The sequence below is a fragment of the Myotis lucifugus genome, unplaced genomic scaffold (assembly GCF_000147115.1).
Source record: "Myotis lucifugus unplaced genomic scaffold, Myoluc2.0 scaffold_44, whole genome shotgun sequence".
Lineage (NCBI taxonomy): Eukaryota > Metazoa > Chordata > Mammalia > Chiroptera > Vespertilionidae > Myotis > Myotis lucifugus.
The window spans coordinates 7,374,854-7,392,717 of NW_005871092.1; the positions used below are offsets into that span (position 1 = coordinate 7,374,854).

At 44.1% G+C, this 17,864-nt stretch overlaps 1 protein-coding gene across 1 annotated transcript in view; it reads right to left on the bottom strand.

Moving 5' to 3' along the window:
* HSPA12A (heat shock protein family A (Hsp70) member 12A) overlaps positions 1-13,808 on the bottom strand; it is a 107,177-nt gene extending 93,369 nt beyond the window's left edge. Inside the window, exon 1 of the mRNA XM_006088168.3 lies at positions 13,720-13,808. Coding sequence (XP_006088230.1) covers positions 13,720-13,722 — 3 coding nt within the window. The 5' untranslated portion in view covers positions 13,723-13,808. The remainder of the gene's footprint in view (positions 1-13,719) is intronic.
* Between the last annotated feature and the right edge of the window lie 4,056 nt (positions 13,809-17,864).

Sequence of the window (17,864 nt, forward strand, 5' to 3'; positions counted from 1 at the left end):
GGACTCTTGCTTATTCTCGAAGGACTGAGAATACGACATTAGGAACGTACAGGGGTGCAAAACAAGTTCCCAAACCCACGATTACATGAGTCAGCCTCTCTGCGGGGTGTCTGGTCCCTCTCCGGATTTCTGGAAGCCCCAAGAACCGTGGTGGGCGCACGGTAGATGCGCAATAAACGTTTACTGCGTGGGAAAGCAATGCGGCCTGCAGACCCGGGCTCAGGCAGTCAGGAAGTGTGCTTTGGGAAGGGCTCACATACTGGATTTGGAGAGTTTTACTTGTCTCTGAATTAAAGATGAGTAAGATCAAGCGGGCAGTTAGTGGTAGAGGATGCTTGTAACCTAGTCATCAGAGGGAAGGGAAAGAAAACAATCTTCGTCTGGGGCAGAAAGGGAGAGAAAATACGGGAAAAATGTCCTTAATAACAGTAAATGGGGAAGAGAGAGAGAGAGAGCAGCTCATTGCGATGAAGCATTTAGTGCTTTTAAGCTAAATACCTCAGCATATTAAGCAAATAGAGAAAAGCCAGCTAGAAGATGTCAGCAAATTGAAGCGAACGGGGCTCAGAAAGCCGATAGGAGGTGCCTGGCTTTGACCCCTTTTCCCATCACATGCCTGGCCGCGCCTGCTTGTTTAGTGTTGCCTCTCCTCTCCAGCTGCGGCGCTTATTGAAAAGCTCTTGCTCCCTGCCTGGTTTTGGCACATTTTCTGCAGGTGCCTCCTACTGCGGCCACAATGGGCTGCCAGGGAGGTTTAGACCTGTCAACAGCTACGGGGGAGGGGGTGGTGTGGTGGAGGGGGCCCAGCTATTGTCTTAAAGGGCCAGGGACATTGGGAACCTCCCCTCCGCGGAGCCTGCAGCACAGGCACCTGCTAATGAGACGAACCCTTTCTCTGGCTCCCTCTTTCTCTCTTTAATGATTTAACTTGATCGCTTTGGTTCCTTTCTGGAAGGGGAATTGCTCCATTGATCATCTAAAGTAATTGCCTGTAAAACATTGCCCTGCGACCACGACTACTTCCCTGGCTGAAAATGTCACAGCAATTGAAAAGCTCTCAGCCCAGTTCAAGAACGAGGTTGCTCACGAGGGCAGTCCTCGCATACGTCCTCAAGGACTGGCGTGTTCAGAGTTGCACGTTTAGGGTGGGACTGGTGGATTTTTAAGACAGAGAATTTCCCTTCCTGTCGTATAGTCTGATTTTGTGTGAGGTTGTGGAAAATTAACCAAACTGAACTTGAAACTCCCTCAACCCTAAAATTAGACGGTTCAGGGAAGGACACTGTTTTCTTTTCTTTCTTTGTTTTTTTAATCCTCACCCGAGGATATTTTTCCATGGATTTTTAGAGAGAGTGGAAGAGAGAGGGAAAGACAGAGAGAAACATCGATGTGAGAGAAACACATCGATTGGTTGCCTCCTCACATGCCCGACCAGGGCCCGAGCCGGGCAGAAGCCTGCAACCGAGGTACATGTCCTTGACTCGAATCGAATCCAGGACCCTTCGGTCTGCAGGCTGATGCTCTATCCACTGAGCCAAACCGGCTGGGGTGACGTTATTTTCTGAATCACCCAGGCCATTCTTTCCTGGGAAGCCCTGAATTCGGAGGGATGGCCCTGTGGGTCCAGTGTGATTTAGGAAAGCGTCTTCGTTCATCACACAGGAAGACAGTGTCTTTGTCCAGGGGGTAGCAGGGGCCTTGGTTTAGGAGAGGAATGATGCTCTAATTGGGTGAGATTTGCTGATTCTTCAGACCTGTCACTTGGCGGCAGCAGCGACACACTGTAGGAAGGGGATGACACGCTTAAGTAGTTTCCATGAATACTTTATTAGTCATTGCCATGCCAATGCGAGGGTGTAATTCACCTGGGGAAAATCACTTTGTTGTCGGCATCAACCTGCCAGCAAAATAAACAGCTGCTGGCGATGGTCTCATCTTCCTCTGACAGGTGAAAGCCTAAGTTTGTGTGGGAATAAGTAGACTTTTTCCATTTAATTGGTGGGAAGCACCACTTGCTAAGTGAGAGGCTGCCAGGTTCCTAATGTTACTAATTTGGGAACAAAGCTTCAGGTGAGTCACCTCCCAACAGAATGAGCCATGAATATTTCTTGTAGCTGATGAAGCGAGCAGCAGGCATGCTTAATACTGTATTTTTAAAAAGGACGAAAACATCTGCCAGGCAATCTACCTGACAAACAAGAGAGAGTGCAGAGCATTCAGCTGCAAAAGGCCGTTTAAAATGGTAAATCTGAAGACGGCTGAACAATGTTTTTCATATAAGCCTTCTGAAAGGCCACGGTGCAAGTTCCATAACTTGTTAGTAGATGCAGCTGGGTTGTTGTTGTTGTTTTTTCCCTTGGAATTTACAAATTTTGGATTTTATATTTTTAAATCTTGTAATATTGTCAGAATATATAGCTATTCCGTTAAGGCGATTACATATATTACACCAAAATGTGCTGTATATAATAAAAAGTATTTTTCCTTTTCCTACCCACATAGTGAATATAATTTTTAAATTCCTTACATTTAAACCCATTAACTAATTTGATTCCTGAGTATGAAGAATTATGTTGGCAGCCTTTCACACACAACAGTTTTGTTTTGTTTTTATGGGTAGGGGAGGTGAAGTCTGTGCTTCCATAGCTTATACGGAAAGGTCTTTTATTTTTTGTCTGTAAAATGATGGTGTGGAAGTAAATGACCCCAAAAGTTCTGCCTGGCGGTATGATTTCCTTGTCTATAGAAATGATTCTGTAATGACCAATGGATGAGTGGTAAATATGCCCAGTTATTTCTAGCAGCTTTGCCTGTTAGATGGGCAGCCAAGACGAAGTAAAAGTGGGTTGAGTTAAGCCCCGGCAGCCAAGACAGGACAGCCTGACTACCAAGGCCAGAATCGCAACGCCCTGTAAAGAACCTTCGCCCTGTAAAGACGCACAGGGAAGGTGGTGGGGGCAGCCGGAGCGCGGGCGGGTGGCCGCCTGCTGCTGGGGCTCCGGCCGCTTGTCCTCCGCATGAACTCCCAGAGTGAGAGCGTGAATGGATGGTGTTAACACTTCTGGAGGGGAAAGCACATTCAAAGAGGAAAACACAAGCACGTCGTCAGTGGAGGGAATGTCGCCCTGACAGCAGCCACAAGACTGGTTTCACTTTTGCATCCTCTTCTTTGGTTTGTTTGCACGCGATGCCAGAGGTCTGCATGGAACTCCCAACCAAGTTCAGAGACAACCAAATGGAGCGTCACAGTCCCGTTCCTCATGGATCTTTGTGGCACGTTTGAAACCACCTGACTTCACGAGGTAGAAATTCACCTTGAATTAAGTTTGTTCCAACTTCATACTAAATAGAATTTGTCACGATGTTGGGCGTGCACTTAAAAATAAAAGAATGTGTTTTAAAATGCTACATCATTCCTCTGCCCACGCACACCTCGCTGATGAAATGTGCGCACGGCGGTGAGAATTACATCCGGGGCTCCAATGCGACTGTCTGAAGGGGAAGAGCCAGCCCTCCTCATAACCGGATCTGTGGATTTACTTATGGAGGGAGAGCCACAGACCTTTCAACCTGAGCCCTCATTCACTTGGCGTTTACACTTGTTACCAACACGTATCTCGGCCGCCAAAAGTTAACCCACAGAAAGGGTGAGATTGCTCATACTTAAATAAAAAGTTCACCTCGGGCTGCGGGGTAACAGTACCTGTTGAAAAGCCTGTATTTCATATATAAGGTGTCCTTACTTTCCAGCTAGAAAATGATGTGACTTTGAACTTGGCCTTATAGCTCCTGAATTAATATAGAACTGCTGGCTATGGGAAGAAAAGGGGCTATTTTATGCCTTAATAGAATGCATGGGGTCATAATAAATGAACGTTTCAGCTGCAGTTGGTGTGACTAAGTCAGACCCCACTCCCCTCCCCCATGAAGAGCCTGGTCTACTTTTTTTGTTCCTTGCAATCTTCTTAGAATTACACGCTGCAAAGTTTCCTTTCTTTCAAAAATCAGAAAGCACAAAACAGCTGGAGGAGGGTCCCCATACTGTGTTTCTCCAGTTTGATACAAGATCACACCCCCTTTCTTCCAACCAGGTCCTTCCAGAGTTACAACTTATTTTTAAAGTGCATCTAAAAGAGATGCACTTTAGTAATATCACTCGTACGACTGATCCAAAGGACTGGTTTTGGGTGCCTACCATAAAAAACCTAAAACTTCACCTACACGTGTTGTCAAAAATAGATGAGATGGGATGGCATCAGGTGTGTAGTCCTAAAGCCTGAATTTGGAGAGTAAGGCGAATCTCTCATAAACACAGCAATGGCATGGGCTGGTACTGATGTGACAGCCGACCGAGCCTTTACCCCGGGGGGACAGGCGTGTGTGTGTGTGTGTGTGTGTGTGTGTGTGTGTGATTCTCTATCTGATCCACCAGCCAGGGTCTAGTTTTGTGCCAAGGAGGATCGTGCCTTTTTCTTAACATTAAAGCTTGAAAAAAAGAGTGTGAAAAGTTCAAGGAACGCCCCTGGTGAGTTAGAATCCAACCCAGAAAACATACACAGGGAAAAGTAAAAATGGTTACTTTTAGTTTTAAAAAGCACAAAATCTCACATGGTGATGCCTTTGTTCTCATATAACAAATAATACTTGAAGATAAAGTCTATTGCAAAAATACATTCAAAGAGATCTTATAATTTTGAATTCTTCATTTTGCTTGTATTGCCTGCTTTTGCAGATTTATAATTATCTCAAAAAAGACAACTAATTTTCTAACAATGGGTTTATGAGAAATATACAGAAAATAATTATTAACCAAACAGATAATATTTTTCTTGCAATGGTCTCAGTTAAGCATTCAAAATGGCTGTGTTTTCAGTAAAGTAATAAGTGGTATATAGGACAATATTCCTTTAAAGCCTATAAACTGGTAAACATACATTTTATTTATTTCAAATACCATACTTTTTAAAAAAGTTACGTTTGTGTTCTTACTCTACAAAACACCGTCGTTGATCCTTACCCTACAAAAGACAGTCTTGGGTTTTGTATTCTCAACATCAGCACAGGAGCTGTATATTTCCCTTATGTGCTGTCAGCCTGGCTGTAAAGAAAAGAAAGCATCTATGACTCGGCACCAAAGTTTAGGGCAGACACACAAGTTCATAAAAATTCCAATGGGTGTTGGCATGGAATAATTTTACATCAAAAGGAAATTTGGTACTAGATCCCTCAAACAGAAACTCCACATTTAAAATTTTAGAGGTAGCCCAATTCTTTAGAAAGCACAGCTATCTAAGGTGAACTGAGACGTCTCTCCTCTGTGATATGCCCTGCTTCATGAATCTGGCTCACAATCTTCGCTATTTTTCAAATCCCCATAAAGATGATGAGAAGAGAGTGCAAACATTTGACCATGACCTTTGGGGAAGATGGTTACCTGGAGTAGCTCAGGGATAGTTCAAGTCACTCGGCTGCTCATAAATCAATTCAGACCTTTACAGCAGCCTAACAGCGGCTGTTGAACAAGAGGAGCTCCTACAGGGAGTTTTGCAAGTTCCGACAGGGCAGGGGGAGAGAGTGGGCCCTGGGTTCTCACGTCGCCTCCTTTGGCCCTATCTCCAGGCACACAAAAAGAATCGGACGGAGATCAGGGCAAGCACCCAGACACTTCTCATCCAAACCTCACTCTGGCCTCAGTTATTTATTTCAAGTGAAAGTGCCATCACACAAAGTCATCCTAATACACAGGGGTGGGCAACAATAGGTCTACAGTTGTTTGTCTGGAAAATAATAAAATAATTAATAAATATAACACAAGAATAAACTGTTTTGCATACTCACAACTGTAATCCTACTGTTGCCCACCCCTGTACATCAGCTCTTTTCCCCCCCCTACTTTTGTTAAAATTGAGATAATCAAGTTTAAGATTTTACTAGGTACAGAAAACTTTTTTAAGTACCCCAATAAGCTGTTTAAGATATAGTGCTACCATCTGATTATTGGTGATTGGATCGTCTATAAACAAAAGTTTGTGATAGAAAATTCTTAAGAAGTTCTAATTTATGAAAGTACCAATGTGGTTTCTTTTTTATTTTTTTAGAAAGAAAATTTGATATAAAGCAAATTACTACCATCACCCAACACCATGAACACAATAAGAATAACTTTCAAATACACCAAAGAAACAAACCCACAAAGCTAGTCTGGTCTTGGATTACATCAACTCTTTATTTCTGTCTGAGTAAGACTGTTAGATTCTCCTGCACTTTCCTTTTCCTTCCTATGCCCACACTGAGGCACTGAAAATAATTTGCTGCCTATAGCCTAAGCCGAAGACAGGCATCACTGAAAACATATTAAAAATTATTTCTACTTTAGAAATAACATTTTAGTCTTTCATCCTTAATAAGTCTCTCAAGTATTAGTGGAAACATTTTTTCTGGGGAACTGATTCTGATCAGTACTACTTTTATTTCTACATATCCATCTAAGGTGTTGAATGCACAATCACAAAAAATAATAATTGCATTATTTAATTAAAAACAGGATCCATTATCCCTTGTTAACATACAATACAATTCTGTGTATTTTTTTTAATTGTACAGAAATTTAATTTAACATTAGACTGGCAATAGAGATTCATCCACAAGTGTCACCTTAAATAATTTTGGGAGTAAATAGGGCTCCAGTGATCATTTTAAATGATTGTCACATATAAAAGAGATGCAGTAAAACCAAATCAATATTGAGAAATTGGTCTAAAATTATTTTATTTGTTAAAAATTCCTGGAAATTGACTCCCCCCAAAATCACAATTCTTCAGGAAATAATTCTCATCTGTGTCTGTGACTAGCATCTTTTAAAAATATTCAAATAATGAAACTCTCCAACTTCTTAAACAGGGCAACAACAACAACAAAAAAGGCAAATTAAGGAAGAAAAAGAGAATGACAATAATAAAAGATAACCCTACCCTTTGCCAATAACAAATGCAGAGTCAAGACCTAAATGTGACAACTTAATTTTTTACCATTTCGAAGGCTAACAATACTATAAGATTCATGGCCAGTCAGTGACAGTCCTTTCATTTTGCTAATAAGAAACAGATAATTCCTCTTAAGCAGATTAACTTAAAGTACATTTTCAGGGAAGCTAAAATCCCCTTCAATCAGGGTCTTAAGTTTAATTATAAAAGTCAAACAATTTATTAGCTCTCATTTAAGTGCAACAACAAAATAGGTGGGCGCACAACTCTCAGGGGCCAGGAGACAACCAAATCAAGATTTGCTGCAGTAACAGAAAACATTTTTAGCCATAACTTGATAAACATCTAACCGGCCCACTTAACTAGGATACTTCCCCTCTTTCTTCTTTGCTGCCCCCTATATGGAAATAGGGTTAACATTTTCTTCATTCACAGTAAATTCGATGATTGTTTTTAATTTTTACTACTTTTATATTAAGAAAAGAAGTAAACACACACACAAAGCAAAGAAGTAAAAATTAGAAAACCTGCCTTTTGTAGGATATTGTATACGTATTTGCTTTACTAGTCCCCTAATTTTGTCATAAAAATACTCTTAAATTGTATCTACTTCTAAAAAGTAAAAAATAAATAAAAATCTATTTTAAAGTGGCAAAAAATAAAAATAAAAAGGTAAAATAGCTTGCTTAAAGGATTTCTTTTGCCTGAGTTCTTCCTTTTTCCTTTACTGTCTGAACTCACTGGATAATTGCCGTATTTCCAGTTTCATTCTGCCTATAGAGAAACTGTGTGTCTATACCTTGAAAAATACCAATTAAACTGCCAGCAGTAGCATCTCCAACAGTATCTTTTGGTCTTCAGTGTCAAAGCCCTTTGAACAAATGACCGGAAGGCTAAATCTAAAACAGCCTTTGACAAGAATGCCAGCTTTGAGCACTCACTTTAGGACTAAGGCTCCAGCTTACTGCTTTACTTGGGAAGCAAGAGAGAAATAACCCATCCACTTTATAATTTGCACAAATGGTAAAGGTTAAAATAAAAGTGAAAGATTACCAGAAGGTCACTAATATTGTTTTGAAAGGGAGGGGGAAGTTCCTCTTGTCATTTAATTCAATTCCATCCAAATTTCTGTACAAAGCTAAATAAAAGATTTCAAATATTGCAAAACTGCTAAAAATGCTTCATTTTCCTTTTCCTCAATTTCTGTGGTAATAATGATACCATGTACAGTATGCTGGGCACAGTGGGGAAAAGTTCACATGGATTTTTAAATTTAATCTCATAGCAATCCTATGAAATTGAAAATATTAGCAATGGGGAAATGGGCTCAGAGAGTTTTAGAAACTTGTACAAGGTCACACAGCTGGGAGCTGAAAGAATTCAAACTTGAACCCATGGGGTCTGATTTCAAGACCCCATGCTTCTAGGCCATCTTGGCTGCTTCCGTTATCAAACCATTCCTGGGTGAAGCATTAGCCATTCTCTTTTTGACAGGATCTATTAAGAAAGCTTGTAGAACAGTGGTTTCAACCTTGGCTGCCCATTGATATCACATATAAAAAAAATACTTATGCTTGGGCCCCACCCCTAGAGATTCTGATTTAATAGGTCTGGGGTAGGGCCCAGGCATCAGTAATTTTCAGTACTCACCCTACCAGTGAATAAAATAGAGAATCCTTCTCTTTGCGATGCTTAAATTCAAATGGTGCTTAGATTCTAGAAGAATCTAGTAGAATCCCCAGATAATTCTAATGTGCAGCCCAGAGTGAGAACCAGTGATCACATTAATATTACCACGTATCCATGCTCCTTGCTCCAAGCCCTCAATGAAAGCAACTCAACTGGCAGAGAATGGGAAAGAGTCCAGCAATAGCTGACACGAGTCGGTAGAATTTTACTTAGAGAGTTCCAGATCTGAGAAGCCGTGGAGCACCGTGGAAAATGCATGGACACTGGAGTGGTCAGACCTGAGTTCAAATTCCAGCTCTAGTCTTTATTAACTGTGTAACCTTGGGCCAGCCACTTGCCTTTTGTGGTTGTTCTACAGATGTGATGGGAGGATATGAGGAAAGCCCCAGGCATATAACATTGCTCTATATCAATAGTAGTTGCTTCTGTGGTTGTTGTTGTTATTATTACTACAATGGTAATGACTACTGCCAGGAGGCATTAGGAGTGAAAAAATCAAATTACAGAAAAACATTTTTTATTAGTCAAATAATTCCTGCTTTTATTACTTAGCATTTAATTTGCAGCTATTTATATTGCAAATTAGCTTGGCAATCATATTTCTCATTCATGACAACTGGGTAAGGGCAACATTATTACTCCCGTTCGCCACAAGAGGAAAAGACAACATATCCATCTATTCTGTCTCTAGTTTCTATGATTCTGTGATTAGACACCTGCAATCATGTTCATTAGTTCCCTATGAAAAATGATACTCAACGCAGATGGCAAATGCAGGAAAGAAGAATTAACAAGCACTTGATAGCAACCCCAAAATAACATCTAAATAATCACCTCTGAACATTAAAGTCATGGCAAACAAGTTCCAATTTATATAGAGATGTCAGAAAGGATTAAGGAAAAATGAACAAATACATTTTTCTTTATCCTCATTCATTTAGGAAATGTCTGTCATAGCTCAGAAATCCTATTTGAAATGCAGAAAGAGAATGGTTAATTTCCTCTAAGAAGGGTCTTCCATTAGCAGATAGGAAGACCCTAATATGTCCTGATATTTTATCTTAAATCAGAGCCACAAAGTAGAAGAGATCTAAGATGGAGAGACCCAATTCAGTAGTTCTCAATCAAGACCCCCAAGAAGCACGTGGGCTGTGGGCAAGGGCCCCACAACTTCCAATGTACACCAAACACATTCCCAACACTGGAGAATGGCTTGCTCATAAATACCATCTCTTTGTCATATGTACGTTTCCATGAATGAGATACAAATGCCTCTAGACACACTACTGAATTCATAATCACTATATATATCCACTATTACACGGGGAGGGGAGTCAATTTTTTGTTGTTCAAAAGGAGTCTTCATCCAAAAGGTTAGGAAACACTGATCTAATACAACCCCCTAATTTCACTGAATAGGTCTTAGAAGATATTGGGACAACTGGGATTCCTATAATCTAGGTTTTCTAATTCCCAAATGGTCTTTGTCCCACACCATACATCCCCTCCAATGGGAAGTTAACAGCCGTGGTCATGTCCTCTTCCTAATATCTCTTCTCTTTCTAAAAGAGGAGAGCATAGTCCTACCCACTGTCACTGGATATGTGCCAGAATTTTCTATATATCCTGAATCTGTCCTTTCTCTTCCTTTCCTTCGCCTGCTCAACTCTCCAGTTTATGCCTTTAGGGTTGGCAGCACTCCACCCCCTTTCAAGCTCCGATGCTCTGTAAGTGCCCTTGGACATTTAGTCTTAATATGAAGGTACTGAATAAGAAATGTGTTAAGTCTGTATAAAATATGCATATGTATGAATGTATTTTATAGTTAAAAACCCAGAACTTCTATATCTATGGAAAATAAGAAAATTGGTATATTCGTGAATAATCATTTTATTTTCTCTGAACCTGTCAACACTAACAGGCTCTTAAACCCCTAGCCGACCAACTTTTCAAAATGCTTTCACGTCTCTTATTTCAGTTTATTGTCCCAACTGGTCACTAAAATGTGTTACTGGAGCACAATTAGAACTTAAGTGCCATGACAAGTAGAAATGCTATCTATTTTATTCATAGTCCTCCCCCCTCCCCCCCCCCCCCCCCCGCCCAATAGCTAAAACAGTGCCTGGCACATGGTAGGCATTCATTCAATTAATGTTTGTTGATTGACTGAATCAACAGTAAATAGGAATGACAGGTTTATTCATCATTTAGCCTACAAGTAGTTTTATTTTTATTTGAGGAGATAGAATGATCTACAAGGGAAGAACTGAGTCCCTAATAATCTTTTCCGTCTTCAATTCTCCTCGTAATATTTGACTTAACATCCTTTCCTCAAATAGTTTTAATGTAATTCTTCAAAATTATACAAGTAATACATTCATTTTAGGAAAATCAGAAACTACCGATAAAAAGAAAATAAAAGTTCCCTATATTCCCATAACCCAAGGAAGACACACATGCTCATGATATCCTTTCAGACTTTATCCTGTGTGCTCAGTACATATATACACACACACACACACACAGTTGATCCATAACTCTGTCCTAGATTCTATGATTTGGAGTTTTTTTTTTCTTTTTTCCATAAGCCCTTTTTTTGGGGGTCTCCGACAATACCTCCTTACCCTCTTCCTATATCCTAAATATATTCCTTCCCCAACATTTAGATCCTGAGTTCAAGAGGACGTTTTCCCCTTTTCCTTCCAGAAGATTCATCTGTTCTTATTCAACTTTAAATTTGTTGTGGGTATCTGTATCTTCAGTTTTCCCTTTCCTCTGGGATACCAGAGTCCTACATGTCTAAAACCAAATGAATCCTGTTCCAACAAAGCCAGATCACTCTTTCCCCCCATTTCTGTCAACTGTCACACAATTCTACAGGCTATCCTCAACAGTCACCTTTGGTCCCCCAACCTCAAAGGGATTTTCAGCCTTGCTTCGGAACATCTCTCTCACCCTTCTCTTCTCATTGCTACTATTATTGTTTAGGGCCTTCCATCTGTATCATTTTCTGCCTGGGTCTCCTGCTTGTTGTATAACAAAACACCTATCAAAGTTACCCACTGCTGCCGGGTAACTTCCTAAAACACCACTTCCATCTTGCTATCCTATAGTCAGAAATGTGGGATGGCTGCCCACTCTTACAGAATGGTGCTGCAGCTTCTTCACAGTCTCACCTCAGACTACTTTTCCATCCTTATTTCTCATTATTCTTAAAAATAAACCTCTTGCTCCAGCCAGCCTGGTGTCCTTAGTACTCACCCAACATCTGATTGTGAGTTAGGTATTTATGAAGTACTCATTATGTGTGAAACCCCTTCATTCACTCGACAGATATTTACTGAGCATCTATTCTATCAGGTAACGTGCTGTTGCTGGGGATGCAAAGGTGAAGAAGACACAACAGGCCCCTGTCCTCATGGACCTTAGAGGCGAATGCGTTACAGAGAGGAGACTCTGAGACATGATGGTCCCAGCTCAGGGTACTACCAGATGTTCCATTAAAATGTCAAATGAGTCGAGAAATCCCCGAGGGCTGAACGTTGTGGCCCAGGGGAAGGATTCAGAAGAAAGAAAGGGCTGAGGAGAGCTCGAGTGTGAGAAAAGGCTTCTCTCAAGTGGGACTCAACTTGGGCCTTAAAGGATGGGCTACTAGGAAAGGGGGTGCCCTCCATCCAGGGGGATGTGAGGAAAGGCACAAAGGTGGACCGGAAACAGCAGCAGCAATGGCAGGGGCTTCTTCTGTACAAAGGTTCACTCAACACCATTCAGCAGAGCCCATGCTCCCTCCCTGCGGGGCCCGGGGCTCCTGGGTGGATGTGAGTATGACTCAGGCTCGGCTCCTACATGCAGGGATGGCCGTCCAGCCAGGAGGATGAGGTAGGTCTGTGATGACTTATAGCACCCTGGAAAGGGAGACATTCATCCCATTAGAGATTCGGGGAAAACAGGGAGAAAGTGCAGAAGGAGGTACCTGCCTGGGCCCCTACTGTAGTATTTATAGAATCAAATGTTTTTACAGATGTACGTGCACCTACTGGAAACAACTATGTGGTTGCAAATGTTTTCTCACTCATGTTCTCCTAAGTGACCAGCGAACCGGGCAGAGTAGGTGAGTAAGATGTGTTTTCCAGACGATCCAAGTGCGGCACAGACCGTGTAAGTGACCTGCTTAGGTCAGAAACACACACGGGCAAGAGGAGCACACGAACACCCCGTGCACCTCGGCGGGTTCCTGCAGCAGAAGCTCGGAGCCGGGGCGCGCACTGCAAGGCCTAGGAGCCTGCAGGACACCCGGCCGGCCGGGGCACTGAAGCCACGCAGGGAGCTTGGATGTAAAAGGGCAGGATGCAGGCAGCCTGCGAGGGTTTGGGGGAGGGAACGCGACCCAGAAAGTCTTCTATACCCTCCCCCCAGCCTTCTGAACCATAAGCATCCTTAAGTTTCACCCCAAATCTCTTTTCCATCCACTGATTTAACCCAACTAACCTCCCCGGGAGACCGCGACAGGATGCCCCGCCAGAACACGGCTCGGCTCAGGGCAGTGAGTGAATGAATGAATGAAGTCATTAACTCCGGGGACCTGCACCGCTTAGGGAGCAAACCCTGAGTCCTTATCTCCCTCCCCAGGAGGGTAGGCCGCACGGGCCGCCCTCGCCACCGTCCCCGGAGGAACGAAGGGGTGGGGGGTGGGCGAAGGCCGAGGGCCCGAGTTCCAGGGCCACGGGACCCCGCGCCGCCCCAGGCTCGAGCCCCCCACTGGAAGCTGGGGCTCGCCTCCCACACTCCCACCAAAGGCGCTACCTGAGATCGCTAACTAGTTCCCCATCTGGAAAACGTCGGGGGAAGTGGCGACCAGCAACGCCAGCCGGGGGAGCGCTGGTCGGGAAGCGTGAGGGAGGAGGGCCGAGGGGTCTTTTCCAGCTCCCGCCAGGGGGCTGGAAGCCTCGCGAGATTTGGGGTCGCGCTCGGCGTGGCGTTGCTTAGCGACGCGGAAGACGCTCGCGGGCCCCCAGGCTAACCCCCGCGGTCGCCTGAAATCGCCTACCATGGGGGACGAAGGCGGCGGCCGCGGCTGTGGGCCCACTAGGGAGCTGCGGAGGCTGAAGCAGCAGGCGCTGGAGTACTACCGGGAGAACGACGTCCCGCGCAAGCTGGAAGAGCTGCTCAACTCCACCTTCTACCTCCAGCCTGCCGACGTCTACGGGCACCTGGTAGGGACCTGGGACAGCACCCGCTTCCCTCCAGCCCCTCCCCCCGCCCCGCGCTGCGGCAACGCTGTGCGCCTGCGCCGCGAGGTCGCGCACGCGCGTCGCTGCCGCGGGCTTGGCGACCGCAGTGGTGCGGGAAGGCGATCCTGCAGGGCAGCAGCCGAGCGGGGAACCTGGGGCGGAGGAGATTCTAGAAAGAAAGTGGTGGATGGGAAGCAGCTAGCTAGAGGGTAGTGGGCTCCAGGCGGATTTGTTGCTACGGCGACAGCTCGGGGCCTGCCAGGCTTCCTCGCTGCCTCGGGACCGGCCGGCCCGGCTGCCGGTTGTTCCTGTAAACACAGACCTCAACACCGCGCAGCTCAGTTTACCCGCCTCCAGCGTCCTCCTCTTGGTCACGGGATGAACGCGCTGGCGGGGACCTCAGGCCCAGCCCGCTCCCATTGCTTCCAAGTTTCATTCACATCAAGCCTGGCTCCTGCCTGCATGGCTGGCCCCACCTGACCAGCACCCACTCAACTTCCATTTCAGATCAAAGTCTCGGCTGCTGCGCCCTGGACTGGTTGTCCTTCAGCGGTCCCAGTCCCTGCAGCATTTTTTTTGGATGCACAGTCAGCTCCTCAGAGAGCAGGTGCCTTTTCCTATCACCTTCCTGGTTGCTGTGCCCAGTGCGATTTCTGGCACAAACCTTAGCCTGAAGCAGCTTCCAGGCCCATAGTATTAACCAACACCTACCTTCTGGAAGGCTGCGTGGTCGGGACTAGCAGGAGTTTGCACTATGGTGAGGTGTGACAACGAGCAGAGTATGCAAATGCTGTGGAGAAGCCCGATGTGTTTACAGGGTTCAGAAGCACATGTTATGGAGACAGTGGGTTCAGAGGATACTTGAGGAATGTTTGTTTTTCTCTCATGGCCTATTACATCAAAGTTGGGGGGGGACTGAGGGCGAGGTGTGTATTGCGTTCCTTGTGTTAAGTGCTTTATATGTTATTTCACTTAATCCTTGGGACCCCTGTGAGGTAAAAGTTATGTTCGCATTTTACAAATAAACTGGCCCAGTGAACTTAAATTTTTCCCAAGGGGCACAAAGAACTGCAGGGAGAAATCAAACCAGGTCTTTGTCCCTAGTACCCAGCAGAGGGCCTGGTACATAGAGGACGCTCCCAAACTATTTATAGGATGAATGAATGAATGAATGCAACTCTGAAGTCCACTATTTCTTGCTAGAGGAAATCTTGAAAGTTAACTGGTCCAAGCTCCTCATTTTACAAAGACACCAAGCTCTTGTCTCATAGCTACTTGGAGCAAAAGCTAAGACTAGAAACTTGGACTCTGGTCCCTGGTGTAATGCTCTTCCCAGTCTATCAGGCAGCCAGGACTTTAGTTTGCGTAGCTCTCCGAGAGTTTATACTTTGGTTAGAGGCAAAGCCATATATTTTTTAAAATGGATACTAGATAAGGTGATATACCGTTGTGTGCTAGACGGAGGGACAGATCACTTAAGCTTACTAAAGGATTCAGGGTTGGGAAAGATCCCTGTCGGCTGTAGTGTCTGGGAACGTTTTGGCTTGGACTTTGAAGGTTGTTAAGGAATTTGGGTGGGCAAAAAAGCAACCTCCTTTTCCTTTTCCTTCTCACTGCCCTAGTTTGAGCCTTCCTTATTCTCACCTAGTCTCTCCTTCTATTGTGTCCATCGCGCATAGTGCTGCCGGCGCAATGTTCCGGATCTTCAATCTGACCATCATTCTTTTGCTTAGAAACTCCTGTGGCTACGCTTTGCCGCGTAAGATCAAACACCTTCCGGTGTGTGATTCATAGCGCTCCCCTCTCTACCTCTGGTAACCCTCCCTCCCTGGCTCCTCCATACGGCCCACTTTCCCCTAAAGCCAGAAGTTTCCCACCTCCCTCCCTTTCCTTATCCTAGTCCATCTACCAGAAGGATCTACACTGGATTTCTATCATCTACCTGTTGAAATAGTGCACCTCCAGTGTTGAGCTCAAATGCCATTTCTTGCATGCTTCTCTTACCTATTCGAGGATTCAGACCCTTGTGGGCAATAGCAATACTCTTTATTCCTTCCTCACAAAATTCACAGGTGAAAGAGTGTGGGACTGCGAATCAGGCAGAGGCTTAGCCCTATAATAGACTGTCATCTTGGTGGTCCCCAATGAACCACACCACCAGAGTGAACGGACTTGTGAGAGTCCCTTCCACCGTGACTCAGAACTTGGCCTTGTGACTGGCTTTTATCAACGGCCCATTGGCAGGCATGATGCAGAGGCTTGGTAAGTGCTGCCATATCACGTCTGGTAGTCTTGGAACAGTCCCTCTCAGAATCTAGTCATCATGCTGCTGCGCACAAAGACACCCGATCACCCTGCCGCAGGGAGAAAGGTCGGGTAGAGAGAGGCCCTGGTAGTTTGAGACCTGTCCGGAATGCTGAGTCATGAGCCTGGTGTGCTTACTAGAGAGCCCTAGACCTTCTGTCTTAGCTCCTGAGTAGAAACACCATCTCGAATCTTTTTATTCGGGCTCCTTGAGCGGGCTCTCCACCTCAGCTTCATTCTCTTTCTTCCATCTCGTTCTTGGATCACTTCCACATGGCTCCTGCTCTTCTCCCACATCAATGAAAGTGCTATTACCAAGGTTCCAACAATCCTCTTCGACCCAGTAGAGAAAGGAAATGGGGTAATTCTACGCGTGAACTGATGGCCAGTGCAGCACAGCCTCTGCATAACTCTTCAGCATTAAATTATCAGAGGCCCTGCTGGGAGGAATATAAACTGGCCCACGTAAGGTTTCTTAAGTTTTAATGCATCTGTGTTCTAGGGACCAATTGACTCTGGTATCTTGGAGGGATAGGTGAAGGCCAGCTAAAGAATGACACAGGGCCTTGAACTAAGAAATGCATGTGAGTTTCTGCTGAGAGTTGAAAAGACAACAGATCACCCCATGTATCAGAGACTCAACATCAGGTGACACCCAAATCTCCGTGAGTGAGGGCGGGGCAGTTCCCACAGAGCAGCTAGAGCTAGAGCTAGACTCATCCTGGCACGAGGAGGACACTCGGGGGCGGGGGCGGGGGGGTGGTGGAGAGAGTTTGTTAGAAACTAGAGTAACTGTGAATGACCTTTTAAAGGTAAGTTAGGTGTGGTATCCTGACTTTTACCTTTCTGTGTTAAAGGCAAACTGCTTTTCTAAACTTGCGAAGCCACCCACCATCTGCAAAGTGGTGGGGAAGCATGTGCTGGACGGACTGGGGCTTCCCACCCTCCAAGTGGAAATATTCTGCACCATTCAGAATTTTCCCAAGGTACGAGGCCGCTTACATGGGTTCTTCGCTACATTTATTGTCTATTTTGTGGGAAATGAATGTTCTGAAATACAGTGTTTGTGAAACACACCCACATACATTTTTCGGTAGGCATGTACATAAAGTATGAACCATACAATTAACCATGATGGCTTTATTATGTTTCAGTGTAATATGGTACAGACATGACATGCTAACTTGAAGACGATCCAAGGTGGAGAAAGGAAATGGAGCAAAAATCCTTTTAAAACCTGACATTATTATGATGATGAGTTCCATAAATCTACAGATAGGTTTATAGATTGATATATTTATATCTAGATTCTATGTAGATTTAGAGAGATATAGAGTGAACTACCTAAAGAAAAATGCATTTTCATAATTTTAATAATTCATTTTAATTGCTACATTTTAGTAATTCCTATGCATTGTTAGAAGCAATTTTGCTACAGTTTCTGGAAGGAAAATAATTATGATTAAATCTGTTTGTATACTTTTTGCTATTTATTGGAGAGCTAGTGATAAAAATGAACTTAAATATAAGGTTTTTCTAAGGGGATTTTGTTGTTGTTGCTGCTGCTAATTCTCAACCAAGGATATTTTTTTCCATTGATTTTTAGAGAGAGTGGAAGGGAAGGAGGGAGGGGGGAAGAGAGAGAGAGAAAAAAAGA